Source organism: Oryza brachyantha, chromosome 1 (assembly GCF_000231095.2).
Source record: "Oryza brachyantha chromosome 1, ObraRS2, whole genome shotgun sequence".
In the NCBI taxonomy this organism is placed as follows: Eukaryota; Viridiplantae; Streptophyta; class Magnoliopsida; order Poales; family Poaceae; genus Oryza; species Oryza brachyantha.
Genome location: NC_023163.2, coordinates 16,885,515 through 16,901,060, shown reverse-complemented (window position 1 = coordinate 16,901,060; position 15,546 = coordinate 16,885,515). Strand labels below are relative to the sequence as shown.

The window sequence follows — 15,546 nt, the reverse complement described above, 5'->3', positions numbered from 1 at the left end:
TGTGCCAACACTAGAAGGCACCAACAGCACTGGCAGGCCACATCCTCCTCTCACCCCCCTATCTCCTCCCATCCTCTCTAAGCTAGATGACAAAGAGTGCCCTCTCTAATTGACTGTTATCCATCTTCCCTACCATACACGCTACCATCTTTTAACCCCATCGCCTCTGTTGCCTCGTCACTAATTTAATCCACCAGCCTTCATCCTCACAGCTCGGGTGGTGCCTTGACCACATCGCCACCCATCACTAGTCTGGTTATTGCCCTCGATCATTCCTCTAAGCCCAAGAAAAACCTCTCTTCCGGTCTTCCCCCTCCACCAGGAACTCCTCCTTTCTGATCCATCTAAAAACCTAAACCCTAGGTTTTCTGTTAGAGTTATGAATTTCTTCCTTTTCCCAGCTTTTTCTTCTTCTCTACCAGCTTGAAGCTTGAGGAGGACTTCAATCCAACGGTCAGGGAGAAATGGCTCAGTCCTAGGGGAACTAGCAAATCCATGAACTAAATTGTTGGTCTAGTGATAGAAAAAGTGATCACTCGATGTATGGACCATCCTTTATTAAATAGGGTTAATTCAATATGTGTCATTATAACTATGTGCATTCAGATAAATATCACTATAATTCGTCTATTTATAGTCGTGCCACTTAAATTTATAAAATTAAAACCATGCCATTATCATCATATTTTCCATCTTCTTTCCCGTCTGCATGTGGGACCTACCCATCAGGTTCATCCTCTCCCTTTCACCATTTCTTTCACCGTTGCACTACAGAGCCCCCAGCCGCGCGCCACACCTGGCCGCACCCCTCCCCAGCTCCTGCTATGTCGCTCGTCCTCCCCGCCGTAAGTCCCGCCTTTACCCATCTCCCCTCCTACCGGCGCCCCTCTAAACAGGTTGTCGCCGTCCTCCCCGCCGTAAGTCCCACCTTTACCCATCTCCTCTCCTACCGGCGTCCCTCCAAACAGGTCGCCGTCTTTCTTGGATGTCTTCCACCCGGTCTCCTCCTGTGCTCCGGTTGCTTCTCCTCCGGCTACTGCTTTCTCGTGTCTAGCCGTCACCCGACCGCCTACACGTCGCCCCTAGCTGAGCCATGCCCAACCGCACCCCTCCTTGGCTCCGGCCGCCCCGGTGTCCTCCCGGCCAGTGGTCGCGCCTCTCCCCATCTCCCCTCTTACCGCTGTCCTATGAGGGAGAAGAAGAGAAGGAGCAGAAAGAAAGAAAGGAGGAAGAAAGAAATAAAGGAGGAAAGGTTAAAAGATGAATCTGACGGGTGAGCTCCACATGTAGATGGGGAAGAAGATGGAAAACGTGACGACAATGTCATCGTTCTAATTTTGTGAAATTTGAGTGACATGGCTAAAAATAGATAAATTGTAATGATTATAATTACGATGGTATGGATCAAATTAACCATATTAAATATCTCATCAATAGTTACATAAAGTGTCTTCCCTGTATTACTTTGCATAGATCAAACCGCTGCCAAATCAACAGCCAGATACACATAGTTCACAACGTATAACTGCAATAGCATTACAGCAACCAGTGTTATGTATTACCGCATCCATTCAGTTGGACTGAATACACGAGCGTAAAGTATTCCACTCCAGCTCATACTCCAATCCAACAATAAACTTATATTTTATATACTGTTTTCCCTATAATTATATTGATTACGTACTTTTCACCCGATTAATATGGGCTTCAAACTGGTGTGCGCTACGAAAAAAATAATTTGGATATTTAAAAGGACCTAATATCAACTATCAATTAAATAGGTAGAAGTGAGGCTTTGAATTCAGATTGGCTAGCCTACTCCTCGTGGAGCTAACGAGAAGACCATGAGTGCCGTCGCCATGATTTGCCGTTAATTGTACGCACGATTGTTCGTACACATGGCACTGCTCACTGCTCAATATGAGCTACTTCAATCGTATACTGCGATCCATTTAATCAAATTATTTTGTGTATGGATCACCTGATTAACTAACATGACATTTCGCTTGCATACATGAAACGAAAACAATACAGAGAATGCAGCTCGTGCATCAGATCATTTTATTTATTGGTAGCAATGTTGCTTGCGCTACTTCAATCCCCCATGGCTGGCATTGTATTGCCTTGCCGTGTATTGTTGTGTCGCTGCGTCGCTAAGCAGCCGGGTGCCTCGTCCTCCGCCGCGACGACGATGACGCCGCCGCCGCGGTGGCCGACGGCGACGACGAGGGCGTAGAACCCTACGGAGACGGTCGCGGCGCTCATCGCCCACACGAGGGCGGCCCCCGAGGGCGGCACCGCCGCCGCAAAGCGGCGCGCGAACGCCACCGTGAGCGCGGCGGAGAGCAGCCAGACCGCGGCGCGGAGGCGCCGGCGCCTGGAGGCGCCGGCTGGCGGCGTCCCCTCGAGGAGGCGGACGCAGAGGAGGAGGAGCGCGAGCGCGAGCGAGGGCGCGAGCGTGGACGCCACGGCCCTGGCGTCACGGCGGCCGCGGTACACGGCGGCGCCCGTGTTGAGCGCGTGGAACACGAGCGCGAGCGCGGTCAGCGGCAGCGGCGGCGTCGGGGCGTCGCGTGGGCGGGGCACCATGGCTTACGCACGGTAGCAAATGCTGACGTGGAGAAGAGATTGAGAAAGCGAGAAAGAGGAGAAGCGGATCGTAAATATTAGAATAAAAACTATAAAAAATATTATATATTAATTATAATGAGCTAACTATATAACTATTTATATAACTATTTATATAAATATACTAAAAAAATAAAAAAAATCTTACGACCGACTTGTTTGACTATTGTATTAACGCTCTTCTCATCCGTCCCGACGGCGACATACGAGGTTAAGCAGGAGCGGGAGCAGCTAAAAAGGAAGTTTTTTGTGCCTGGACCAGCTGCGTATATATAGACAGATATCACAGAGTGTTAATTACTTGGAATCTTCGTGGAACTTGTAGTAGCAAGTTAGGTAACTTGCCGTGCAGTGCATACAGTCCTAGTCAACTACAGAAGTCTTCAAACTTCGGTGGTCATCGTTCAGCTTTTTTTTTGGGAAACAGAAACGGAAAAACCGTGAATAGAACTTTTATAAGTGTTCAATAAAAACAAAGAGTGAAAGAAAAAATAAGACCTTTGCAAGGTAGGAAAATAAAATATACGTCCATCCCAAAACATAAATATTTTTAAATTATTTTGTAAGAATTAAGAAGAAAAAACTATAATGTCCTTTAATAAATAAGAAATTGATGGTGTGGGAGGATATGTAGAGATAAAATAGAAATAATCTTGTGTAAAAATTAATTAATGAGATAAACAGTGAAAACAAATTCAAATGCTAGAACTACATATATTTTAGGTCAGAGGGAGGACAAAATAGTAAGTTAAAATGGACGGTTAAAGAGCAGCTATGCGGGAAAATAGTTTTTAGCATATAGGTGGACATTCACCCATGTGCTTGCATGTCATCTAAATAGTCGTCAAAAATATAAAAAAAATCGATAAGATAGATTAATATAAGCTATATCACTCCTCAAACATACAAGTTTAAATTTAACTTCTACAAGTTATTGAAAAAAATAAATTAAACTGAAACTAAGTATACGCATATTTATAATTATTTTTGTTACAACATGTTGAATTTGAATGTGCATGTTTATAAAGTGATATAACTCATATTATCTATTTTATCAATTTTTTTATATTTTTTATGACTACTAAAATGTCATGCAAACAACGGGTAACATTGTGTGATTAAAAAACTGTTTTCCAGCTGTGCGACCATGTACTCAGGCATACTTGCTGCAAATTCAATTTCTAGTGACAATGGCAACACTGGAGAAATGCTCCCTGGCTGGATCAAACCTCAAACGCATCAAAATTCTCAACCCATGAGACCATCGATAATTTGTTTCAAGCACAGTAGACACAGAAAGCTTTCGACATTCCACTGTGTATTAGCTGGTGAAAACTGAAAAATGCTACAGTTACGATCGTTTGGTTTTTTCAGTGACTTAGCTGCTCAGATGAGTGCTGGCCGTCAGCTGGTAGGCTCTCTTCTGGCTGTACAGCAGATCGTGCCGGATTCGCCTGCTCCATGGGCTTCATCTCTAGCTTCTTCTTCTCCTTCTGGACGACCTGCCTAGGCATCACCTCCAGGATGAAGCTTCCGCCGTTCCATGTGGCCGCGCACACCTTGAGTATCTGGAAGACCACATGCATCCGGAAGGACAGGAATATGGGAACGGTAAGCGCCATCGTAGCCACCGTGAACAGCGCCTGGAGTAGTATGTACATCAGTGGCCGGTTCCTGTCGCCAAGAAGCCCGCTGAGTCTCCACCAGATGTTGTTTGCTTTCTGTGCTTTCTTTGAGAGTTCCCTGCAAGAAGTTTACGAAGATACACACATTATGGACTGCCTCGAGTTCTTTCATGTCTAAGCAGTGATTAAAACTGTGAACAGCTACCAAACTAACTTGTTCAACTAGAACAATTGAAACTATTGTAAAGTAAAAGAGGCAGCTAGAAATGAATAGGACCATAAACTTAAGGAAATAACAAAAGATGGAAATAAAACCAATATAAATTGTGTCAATCTGAACTCTATTAATAAAAAAAACTAAAAACTGGATCAATAGAGTAGTACATACATGCAAATGTGACTACAATGCCATTCAAGGATACAATCATGACTTTTGAGTATGCCACTCACAGGGTTCCAGGTGCACAACCTCCATGTAAACTCCCCGAAAAAAAAACTATCCATGTTAACCTAGCATTGGGATTCTATCTTTTTAACTCCGCTAGTTCATAATTCCAGTCATTTTAGCTCTATGAGTTTATATATTTAAGTCAATATCAATAAAACATTCCAGGATATGAATGTATATCAAGCAATGTTGTCCACATTACATAGATACACTGTTAGAAGGACAAAGATGTACCTGTATGATGTCATGACTTCAGGATCCTTTAACAGCCTTTGCCGGCGCAGCACATTTACTATGAGAAAATACATAAGTTGCCACAAGGTGTAGGCAGCTAGAGGAACAACAAACAGCCACATCCAAAGGTATGATTTGTCCTCCACATAAGGCCATGTGACTCTGGCTGCTCTTCCTTCTGGATGCATTGCAGCAAATGTTTGTGGATTCCACCACCGGATAGTGAACAGAACTATGCCTACAAAAGTTATTTTTCCAAATGTCAGTCATGTAAACTCAACATTTAAAAATTTGCTATCTGGAGAATGTAAGTGCATATTTACAAACCCAAATATATTCAGTACAGACAGGCATGTTTCATGTCTGGAGTCTGAGAGGGTCAACTATTATAATCGTGGGTCAGTAGCCCAGCACTTATTGCAATCCTTGCGGCACCCATTGGAAGATTTGACAATAAGGCAAACAAGGATAGAAAAAATTGTGGATAGGTAGAGACAGCAACGATCAGGCTGGTTTCAATAATATTAAAATTTCTCTCTTATGGGGCAACCCAGTCATCCCTATGTATAATTGTACCCCACGATAATCAAACAATAAATCTAAAACTAGTCCAACAAGCAGCAGAGGCTATTAGTTCGACAGGGAGAAGTCCTGTCCCCCAGTTTGCGGACCTTACTCACCCAGTGACCACACTACCAATAGTTTCAGGAGGTTCGCTCACACACTTAAGTCAAATTCCTTGGATAAAATGTTGATCATTTCAACGTTTCCATTGCTCAAAATTTTCGAATGGCCACTACACTTGTAATTGTCATGAAACCAATCATGCAAATAACATTCAATAGCTAACAAATAACCATCTGGCCTTAGTGTTTGATGGCAAAATGGCCCTCAAATGCAGCTTTGTTATGGTTTTACTGTTCAAAATTAAGACATAAGTATCCATGTCTATTTGATAACAAAACAAGGATCTAGTTATATAGAATGGAACTGCCAGTAATGTCGATGGAAGAAGCAAGATTTGACTAAACTCAGCTTGCTAGAATGCTTTCCATGCTATAATAAAGGAGGATTTCTACTGTACAACAACTTGAAAAATGCTTGACAACTGCTAAACTGTATATGTCCAGTTTACTTGTACTCTTGATTTCCTATAAATTTAATTTAACATGATGGATAGACTATCTTTCCCTTGCAAACAACATTTACAAGGAAATAACACCCTTTATTAGAACAGATCATGAAACTGTCAGCAATAAGAAAAAGAACAGAAGTACGGTAACTAACAATGGATGCACTAGTTTAAAAACTCATGAGCTAGCATATTGGAATAACACATTACTACAAGGTATAACCATAAAGCCTCTGTAGCGTACTTGCAAATGATGGTAAAATATATTCCATAAACAAGTATGTCATGTGATTCACTAAACTAAAATGATGCTTTACATGCATAACTAACATATCACGTAGAGTAAACTGGGACATTGAAGTGTCAAACATGAGATCACTTACCAGGCAAAAGGTGTATCAGGACACTAACAAGTTTATCAAATGAGCTAAAGACCAAGCTGCAACGCCAGACAATTAATGCCCAAGCAAGCGGCCCCTGCAAGAATTCACGGGAAACCAAAAAAATCACACACATGCTACGGGTGCAAACCAGAAATCAACATGAATACTTCTAACTTTCCATACCTCTGCAAATGAGAAGCAAACCATGAAAAGTTTTTCATCCTTTGGATAGAACAGAATCATAACAAGGAGGAAAGTGTTGGCATAATAGCAGAAGTCCTGTAGAGAAGTATTGATGGTTATAAAACAGGGGAATTGTTATTAATGACTTAATAGACAATTAATGGATTGAAACTGTAATGCTTCCATCAAAAGAGCATAAAAGGGAATCAGTTTTCAGTAATCAAAATGGAACACTCACATTACATAGTGAAACAGGACACCATAATGCTGAACTGGATAAGAATCACAGGTATAACATTCATAAGGTAAAGGGCAATTCCTAATATCCCGCCTTCAATACTACAAATAGCTGTAATAACGATATCTACCGGTACTTTCGCCATTTGCAGGATAATAAACTTTGAAACATAAATGGATTTACCAGGAGATAGTAATGCCATTTCTTATAGCGGTAGTAGATCCACCGGAGAGGAACGAAAATGACGTAGAACAGGCAGTACACATATGGCACATCCTGTGGCCCTGCAAAGAAAAAAATCAGAGCACTCTTAGCGACAAAAAAAAGCATTGAGATGCAGTAACACGCAGCACAATACAGTACTAATGCTGGAATGGCTTACTGGCACCCAAGAGGTAGCAAAATGTCCCAAATCCAAGAACACCCAGCAAGTGTGTGACCTGCACATTAAAAAACCCAGTGCCCACCTTGTAAGAGAGCAAGAACGCCAAGGCACAGCCATCCAATTATTGTTCGCAATCTTGTCCTCTTGGTAGTAAATAAATACTTCAAGTGCATGGCAATAAATGCACAAAATTGTGAGCTACAGTATCGCATTCTGCTGCCCAAATGCCGCCCCAAAACAGAAACACATACATATACCCTGCATAACGCAATGCCCACGACAATGGTACAAATGGAGAGAAAATCCCCGAATTTGAATACAGATAACACGGGCAGACAGCCCCAAGATTTTGAGCAAGAAGCAGAAGATGGAGTCAGGACTCAGGAGAGAGAGAGGATAGGAGAAGCGACCTTGAAGATGAATCGCTCGTGCTCCTCGGCCTTGGTGGCGATCTTGACGGCCTGCTTGGACAGAATCTCCTTCGCTTGGTCCCTCTGCGCATCAAACCACGAGAGAGAGAGAGAGAGAGAGAGAGAGAAAATAAAAAACCGCAAAATTAGGGGGAGAGAAGAACAAAACCAATAAACAAAACGGGAACGCGAGATATGGCCGGCGGCTGCCGCGGCGGCGGCCGGGGGGAGACAGAGACCGAGAGAACCCACCCTCCGCCGGACTTCCGCCGCGCCGCCGTTGGTCAGCGCGTCCTCCACCTCCGACGCCATCGAACCTTCAAGTCCCCTCCTCCTCGCCGAAGCCGTAAAGCCGAAGGCTTCCTTTCTTCCTTCCTCTATCAACACCACCTTTCCTTCCCTTCTTAACTAATTTTAATTATTTGATTAATTTAATTTTCGTTTTTCTTCCTTTTTCCTGTCCCATCTGCTGCTGCTCGCTCCCCTCCCGTGGATTTTAATAAACAAACAAACGAGCCAGCAGATTAATTAAACTAACTAATCGTCGCTTCATCCTCACCGTCCGTTTCACGTGGACTGGTCGACGTCGCCTAGTACGCAGTTGGTTTGTTTTTTGTTTTCTTTTTTCCGTTTTGGCTTTTGGGAATAATTAACTTTTTATCACTCTTACAAATGGCACTACTATTGGGTCCACGTATCATACACACATGAGGGCCCATGTGTCATAGATAGCGGGTGATAAATATGTTATGTGTTATTTCTAAAAGTGGCAAAAAGTTAAATGTCTCTGGCTTTCGCGTGGCGTCTAGTGCATGGGAGGCGGAGCGCGATGGCGGCTGAACACGAATGCTCTCTCGCGTCAGGTAACTTAGAGATGGCAATGGGACCGATCATCGATTTCTCACGGTGAATTCACTCATTTGGGGACAGGGATGGTTGGTATCTAGCACCTATGGGAAATCAAATGGTCCAAAAATTATCCTCGTTGGGGATGGCGGGGACGGGGACGGTGCACCATTTCCCGTCCTCGTTCTCCACGCGGCGACCCGTTTACCCTGTAGAGGGACCAACTATAGACTTTATATATTATTTGGCCCAAAAATAAACCCCAATAACTAAGATATATAAAGCAAAACCTATTCAAAATCTCCATCCTCTCCACCTCTGTAGCTGACCCTACCCACCGCCCCTCTCCATCGCTCGCCTCTACGCGCCAGCGTCGCTCTCTCCATCGAGACGTTGATTGTCTCCGCACCCCAGCGCCACCGTCTCCGTCGCCCGCCTCAGCGTGTCGGCGCCGCCCTCTCCGTTGTCTGCCTCCCCACACCGGCACCGCCCTATCCTTCGCCCACCGACGCGCGTCGGCCACTCCGTCTTCTACTGACGCCGCCCTCTCCGTCACCCGCCTTCGCCAGAGACGTCCCGCGGCTAGGGATGCAACGGGTTGGGTTGGTGCGGGTAGAGTAATTACCCGCCCGCCAACTTAAAGGCTACGGGTAGAATTCACTATCCATACCCGTACCCGTGGGTAAAATTTGATACCCGTACTCACCGGGTATCGGGTACCCGTCGGATCTACCATTTCACATGTCAAAAGCGCATCAAGATAACCATTCCAACATATACGACAAAATAAATATACTGCTTATAATACAATATTGAGTGACATATTCAACAAATACAATATCTTGCTCATAATACGTAGGTCATATCAAAGTTTTTAGCTAAAAGAGTACATCGCAAATATTATTACATGAATAATATAATAAGTTTTTAGACAAAATTCAATATGTGAACTACGTTCGAGTACCCGATGGGCTACCCACGGGTAGGAAAAATACCCATACCTATACCCGCGTCAATTCGGGTCGGGTACGGATATTACCCACGGGGACCCGTATCGAATTGCTATCCCTACCCGGGACCCGTGCGAGGTGGACGAGCGCACAGGGCCCCGAAAATTATGGGCCCCAAGATTTACGAAGTATACTAAATATATGTAATAGTTTTGGGTTTTTTAATTACAAATCAGTCTAAGTTGTCTCGTATAATAAGTATATATAACAATTTAGTTCTTTAAGATTTTATTCCACAAGAAAATAAAGGTCCGGTCTAAATTCTAAATTTGTTGAAGCGACATGAGTGTTTTCTCAATACAATCATTGCATAAACGTCATTAGTTTTTTTTGATACTCGATATTGAGCCTCTACTTAGTACTCTGAACTAGGCCTTATATTTTACGGGACGCCGATGCCTCCGCGCGTGGGCCTCTTTGCCGCTCACCGACGCTTACCGCCCCTCTCCGGCGCCTGCCCACACCCACCTGCGCCCAAACGCCAGTCAACCACGCGCTATCTCAACTAGAGCGTCACGGGGTCGGGGAAACCACAGAGAAATTTTTTACGCGGTGACTGGGGATGGGTTGATTATAGACCCCATCATGGTTAACGGGAATGAGGATAGGAAAATTTTATTTCTGTGGAAACGGGGACGCGGTGATAATCCCGGACGATGAATTTCCTGTTGATATCTCATGTTCTATCTGTGGCTACGCGCAGCGCCGCAGGTCGGACGCGGTTGGCGCGGGTTGGTGTTGCTGTTCGGGTTCGATGTGACCAGCGTCCGACGCAGCGGTGGGAGACACGTGGGGGCTCAAGTGAGGTTGTTCAGCGAGGTTGAGAACGAAAGCTTTTAATAAGAGAGAAATAATAATGGATGCATACGAGAGAATCAGTAACGGTAAAATAAAAGGATTTTTTGCTTCCTTTTGGGTTGTTTTGCTTTTATGTTTTGGTAAAAGAAGAGAAATTTCGATGTTTGATGTTTTGAGGGAAAAGGCTTTGTTTGCTTGCGTTGGTTGGGGTGGCCAGCAAGTTTGTTGTTGCTGCTGCTTTTTTTTTTTCCTTTTCTTTTTCATGTTTGTTTGTGTATATGTGCGGCGCGGTGTACTGTACTGGTCCGTAGCGTATATGTCTTCAGCGTGTCACGAGTCACGACACACCCTGGTGCGTGCGTGCTGCACACGTCAGTCGACAGCGAGCGGAGAATAAGTTTATTTTTCGTGTCCGATGTTTGAACATTTGTCTTATTTAAAAAATTTATATAAAAAACTCAAAAAAAATTGTCACATATAAAGTACTATTCATATTTTATCATCTAGTAATAATAAAAATAATGATCGTAAAAATTTTTAAATAAGACAAATAGTTAAACATTGGACACGGAAAAACAAAAAATAAAATTATTATGAGACGAAGGTAGTACAAGATCACGTCATACAGGAACGGATATAGTATGAGAACTACAGGGCATCAGTCAGTCTACACGCGTAAATTCCTATAAAAAAATAAGAGAGGGATAAGAAGAGCAAGGCTGGAGAACCCTTTCCGGATCTGCCACTAACGTCAAGCGAGTATGTGACACATATAGGTTGCGTATTTTTTAAATAAATTATTTCTTGTTTTGTGTACTATGTTTTCCTAAATAATATATTTTTTTATTAAAAATTATATATATAAGATCATCATCTCATCTTTCTAGAGTAAAATTTTAATTTTATAGGAGTTAATTTTATCTTTTATAGTATTAAATAGCTATAAAAACAAATAATCTATGAAGTTGGCCTTATATTTGGCACGGTCATCAGTTCGTTGCGCACATCCTAAACTTGCCAAACACATTCATATCAACGCCATACTCCATCCGTCCTAAATCTGAAGTTATTTACACACTTACTCACCCCAATGTTAATCAATCATAACCATCCTCCTCTGAATATTTTTCATCTACATAGCTACATTATCCTTTCTTCTCAAGTAAACTTCACAAAACTAAATATGCTTTCATCGAGCTATCGCAAAAACTATATATTTAAACTGTTAAGTCACAAAACTATAGATTCAACACGAGTTTAACATAAATCTATACATTTTATGTTGAGTGTCATAGAAACTACATATTTAGTAACAAAATTATTGCATAACTACTAGGTTTAGTGCTAATTATATCACAAACTATAACGTTTATAGCTCCAACACAATTATAGTGATAGCGATTTAAACTCTAGAATATATAGTTTTGATACTAAACATGTTGTTTTATAACATTCATTAAGTTTCAATTGCAAATACACTTACGTGTGGGTAATATTCGTGGACACTAAAATTTGAACCATGATGGGTGAAGTCATACACCTATGACTTTACCACCAAACAATATGTGTTTTCCCTCTCCTACATTATTCTCTTCTCCTAATGTTGGACAATGATTGGCTTACCATGGTACAAAAAGAATTAATCAAACTTCACACGTTTTTAGGCCTAAGCCTTGGGCCATGGTCATATCAGGGTTCCATTTATCGTAGAGGCTACCAAAACTGCCCCTAACGGTAACTCGATTATCAGCGATAATCACTCAAAAAACGCGTGAATTTGAATTCGAATTTTTTAAACAATCTGTCACCATGGTTTTGAAGTGATTGCCGCGTGGTAGGGCACGATAATCGCACGGTTTGGTGTGATTATCGTGGCAATTTTGAAGACAATGATAATCAAGGCTTTGATCACGATAATCGCACGGTTTGATATGATTATCGCGTAATTTTGAATACAACAATAATCACAGCTTTGATTGGATAATCATGCGATTTGCTGTTATTATCGCGACGATTTTGAATTCCTCCCCACTGGGCCATATTGGGCCTTAGAAACAGTTTGATCTTCAAAAACAATTCTCACCTTTTGCCCTTTTTAATTGATTCATGTCTTTTTTTTTGAAAATTTCTTTAGCACTAAATTTAGGAAAAACATAACTATCATTATGATGTTTTTTGATTTTCCTACCATTTTTTTTAAAAAAATGAATCAGACGATATTTGCCAAACCGTATTGCAAAAACCGTTACCGTGCCCTAGCGATTGTGACTTTCCATGTAATAGATGCTGCCACTTCATACAACACACTATTGGGGTGCTCGTGGCTGCATGAAAAACAAATGTACCATCCACTCTCCACCAGTGCATCAAATATAAGGATAAATAAGGAGAAACGATTAGGATTATTGCTGATGAAAAACCATTCACGGCGGCGAGAATCATTCTATGCAGATGCTAAATTCTATATCAAACCTGTTGAGAAAATTGAAAAACTGAAACCAAGGACAACAATGGAAACCATGTGTCATGAAGGGACATTCTAGCGAATGTTCATCGGAATGCAGAATATACCGGTATATATCTAGTAAACAAAGAAAGAAGGGCGACCCAATATTTCATACAATAAACGAGTTATCCTCTGATCAAGGTATCGAATTTCCAATACCCCTGTCTCCTTTTATACAACACAAAATAAAAGAAGCTTAGAATAAAATAATGAAGTGTACCGTAAATACAAGTAGAAATAAAAACAAAAATTTTGCACATATCACTAACAAATTAAAGGGATAATTATTTGCCAATTTATTTATATGATGGTAAAGTTTTATACATGATACAGAAAATAAGATATGGCACCCTTACTGGCCCATCATTATGGGATGGACATGGGCTTGAGGCCTTGAGGACCCACAGGCTCCGTCTTTTGGCTGCAGTGCAGCTGCCAGTTTTGCCCATAGATCCACGGTGCGCAGCCTGGCACTGCCATCTTACATCTTTTTCTCCCATCTTTTGCCGGTTGGCGCTTTGCCTGCATTGGGACATTGTGGGTCTGTTCACCTTGCAGCCAAAACCATGGACAAATTATTACTTACCAGCATATATAACTATACAAAAAGTAAGTTTTATTTTGGGTCATAAATATATTTGCCTAAGTTGTTCACAGTAGACCAGGGCTAAGTCTGCTTTCACTTATCCATCGTAGATGGTTCACCGCTTGGGTCACCAGGCTAGCTTTTGGCCCGGTCCATTTGAACTGTTAGCTCGTGTGGCTGGCCTGCTCCAAACTGTATAATACAAACGAAAATAATTTGTTAATGTGTTCTTCTAAAAAATAAATTATGATGAATAAAATTATAACTATCTTTTTAAAAAATTTAAATTTTGATTTGTAAGTAAATGGAAAACAAAAGTAAAAAAGATGATGACCTAGCCCTTCTTCCTCGACTTAAGTGTTTCCCCTTTCCTATGGTTCATTGTCCGAGCGTGGATTCAACTCTTGAGGGTTGTCTCGGCTTCTCGTCTATTACATGTTATTCAGATAGTCATAAAAAAATATAAAAAAAATTATGAAGATAAAGTAATATGTGATATATCACTACACAAACATGCAAGTTAAAATATGACTTCTACAATCCATAACAAAAATAACAAATTAAACTGTGAATAATATACACATCCTCACAATTGTATATTTATTATTTTTGATATAGATTGTAGAAGTCATATTTTAACTTGTATGTTTGTGTAGTGATATCACATATTAATTTACCTTCATAAATTTTTTTATATTTTTTTTTACAAATGACATACGATAAACGAGGGGACGTCTCCTTAAGAGCTTATAACAGTTTCCCAAACATCGGTGAATAGTACTGCACCTGCAAGCAAGTAAAGAAGGGCCATCGAGGCCCATGATCGATCACAACGCATGGAAAGTGGAACAAGGGGGTTACTTACAGTTACGTAGTGGCAAAATTTGGGCTCAACCTCGCTGACGATAATGCGAAGGCTGCTGCACCATTGACGCGTACTGGTACAGTAAGTGCTACAATGTAGAGAAGAAGCAGCTTGCCACAAAGAAAAGAACGCGAGCGCACGGCAAGATCGTCGGCTCGTCGCGGCCGGCGGCGGATCGGGCCAGCCACTGGCACTCTCATGAACGGCTGGCGTTCCTTGTAGGAGTGGACGCACATTATGGATTGGCAAGGGCGGATCTAGAAGATGGTGTAAGCTCGAGCCCTTACTATCACCGTTAAATTTATGTAAGCTTTTATTAAGTCTACTTTAAATTTTTGTGTAAAAAGTCAATGAAAAACGAGCTAAAGCTTTATCTAATTTATTCATATCCTCCAATATAATTTGCTAAATCCCCTATTGCAGATTCCATGAACTACGAGGATTGCATTTGTTTGCCAACCGCATCCCTCCATTGCCAACCAGCCCGATGGAATCCTAACGATGCAAGTTGATCCAATCCGTTCCAGTGGCTCGCTCAATCAACGAAAATTGTTTCATCCTCGTCTTTTCGCTTAACAAATCAGTTTTTTATAAATATTATTTTCTATTTTTATTAAAAAGCTAAAAGATAACCTCCTCCCTCGTGTGGCCTTCGGGTGCTATCGAGACGACGGCGGCGGTGGCGGTGTCAACCAGACTAGCCGGGCCTTGGCCCTGACACCAACAATGCATGCTTACCTGGCAGCTCATGCATGCCAATATGGCACGGATACAGTTTTTTTTATTTACTAGGAGTATGCGAACATTGTGTACGGGGTGAATGTAGGTGGAGGCGTCGTTGAAGGACCCCGTACACGTCGTTGCTGCGCTCCTCACAGCACACTCGCCGCCCCACGTGAGTGAACTATTAACTGTTTATGTGGATCGGGGCCATCGGGCCAAAGCTATCCTGGTGGCTAGGGATGGCAACGGCCCCGATACCCGATATGGCGATATTCGACAGGTATTCGTTTTATTAGGGGATGGGTATGGGATCGTATCTCTCCCCGCGGGTGTTAAAATGGGCAAAAATCCACCCCCAGCGGGTATGGCTGGTACGAAGACGTTCTGTATATACCCGTCCCCGTTACCAATTATGGAACCTACTATTGCTATTCATGTGTATATCAAAATAGGCTTAGTTAACAATTTAGCATATATTGGCCCAAGTCCAGCACAACTCGTGCTCATATACAAGAAATGCTAACCCTAATGTGCACTCTTTTCACT

General features: G+C 42.0%; 2 protein-coding genes across 2 annotated transcripts; both read right to left on the bottom strand.

The window, feature by feature from the left end:
- Positions 1–1,926: 1,926 nt before the first annotated feature.
- LOC121053309 lies at positions 1,927–2,653 on the bottom strand. Its single transcript, XM_040520094.1, has one exon. It carries the CDS (start codon positions 2,587–2,589, stop codon positions 2,095–2,097), a length of 495 nt encoding a protein of 164 aa, XP_040376028.1. The 5' UTR covers positions 2,590–2,653; the 3' UTR covers positions 1,927–2,094.
- A 1,064-nt stretch (positions 2,654–3,717) lies between these two features.
- Positions 3,718–8,075, bottom strand: LOC102715634 (glycerophosphocholine acyltransferase 1). The gene is made up of 8 exons (XM_006645979.3): positions 7,919–8,075; positions 7,667–7,750; positions 7,254–7,311; positions 7,055–7,155; positions 6,634–6,729; positions 6,451–6,544; positions 4,936–5,173; positions 3,718–4,371 (listed from the first exon to the last, which is right to left on the bottom strand). The coding sequence occupies exons 1-8, from the start codon at positions 7,976–7,978 to the stop codon at positions 3,999–4,001; spliced, it is 1,104 nt and encodes a 367-aa protein (XP_006646042.1). The 5' UTR covers positions 7,979–8,075; the 3' UTR covers positions 3,718–3,998.
- Positions 8,076–15,546: the final 7,471 nt, after the last annotated feature.

What these genes read in the sequence shown, in the direction of transcription:
- LOC121053309 (XM_040520094.1), bottom strand. Translation starts at nt 2,589, where the DNA reads ATGGTGCCCCGCCCACGCGACGCCCCGACGCCGCCGCTGCCGCTGACC.
- LOC102715634 (XM_006645979.3), bottom strand. Translation starts at nt 7,978, where the DNA reads ATGGCGTCGGAGGTGGAGGACGCGCTGACCAACGGCGGCGCGGCGGAA. An exon ending in ACGAGCGATTCATCTTCAAG is followed by an intron (nt 7,312 to 7,666) that starts GTCGCTTCTCCT and finishes TTTAATGTGCAG; the next exon opens with GTCACACACTTGCTGGGTGT. An exon ending in AATGGCATTACTATCTCCTG is followed by an intron (nt 6,730 to 7,054) that starts GTAAATCCATTT and finishes ACTTCTCTACAG; the next exon opens with GACTTCTGCTATTATGCCAA.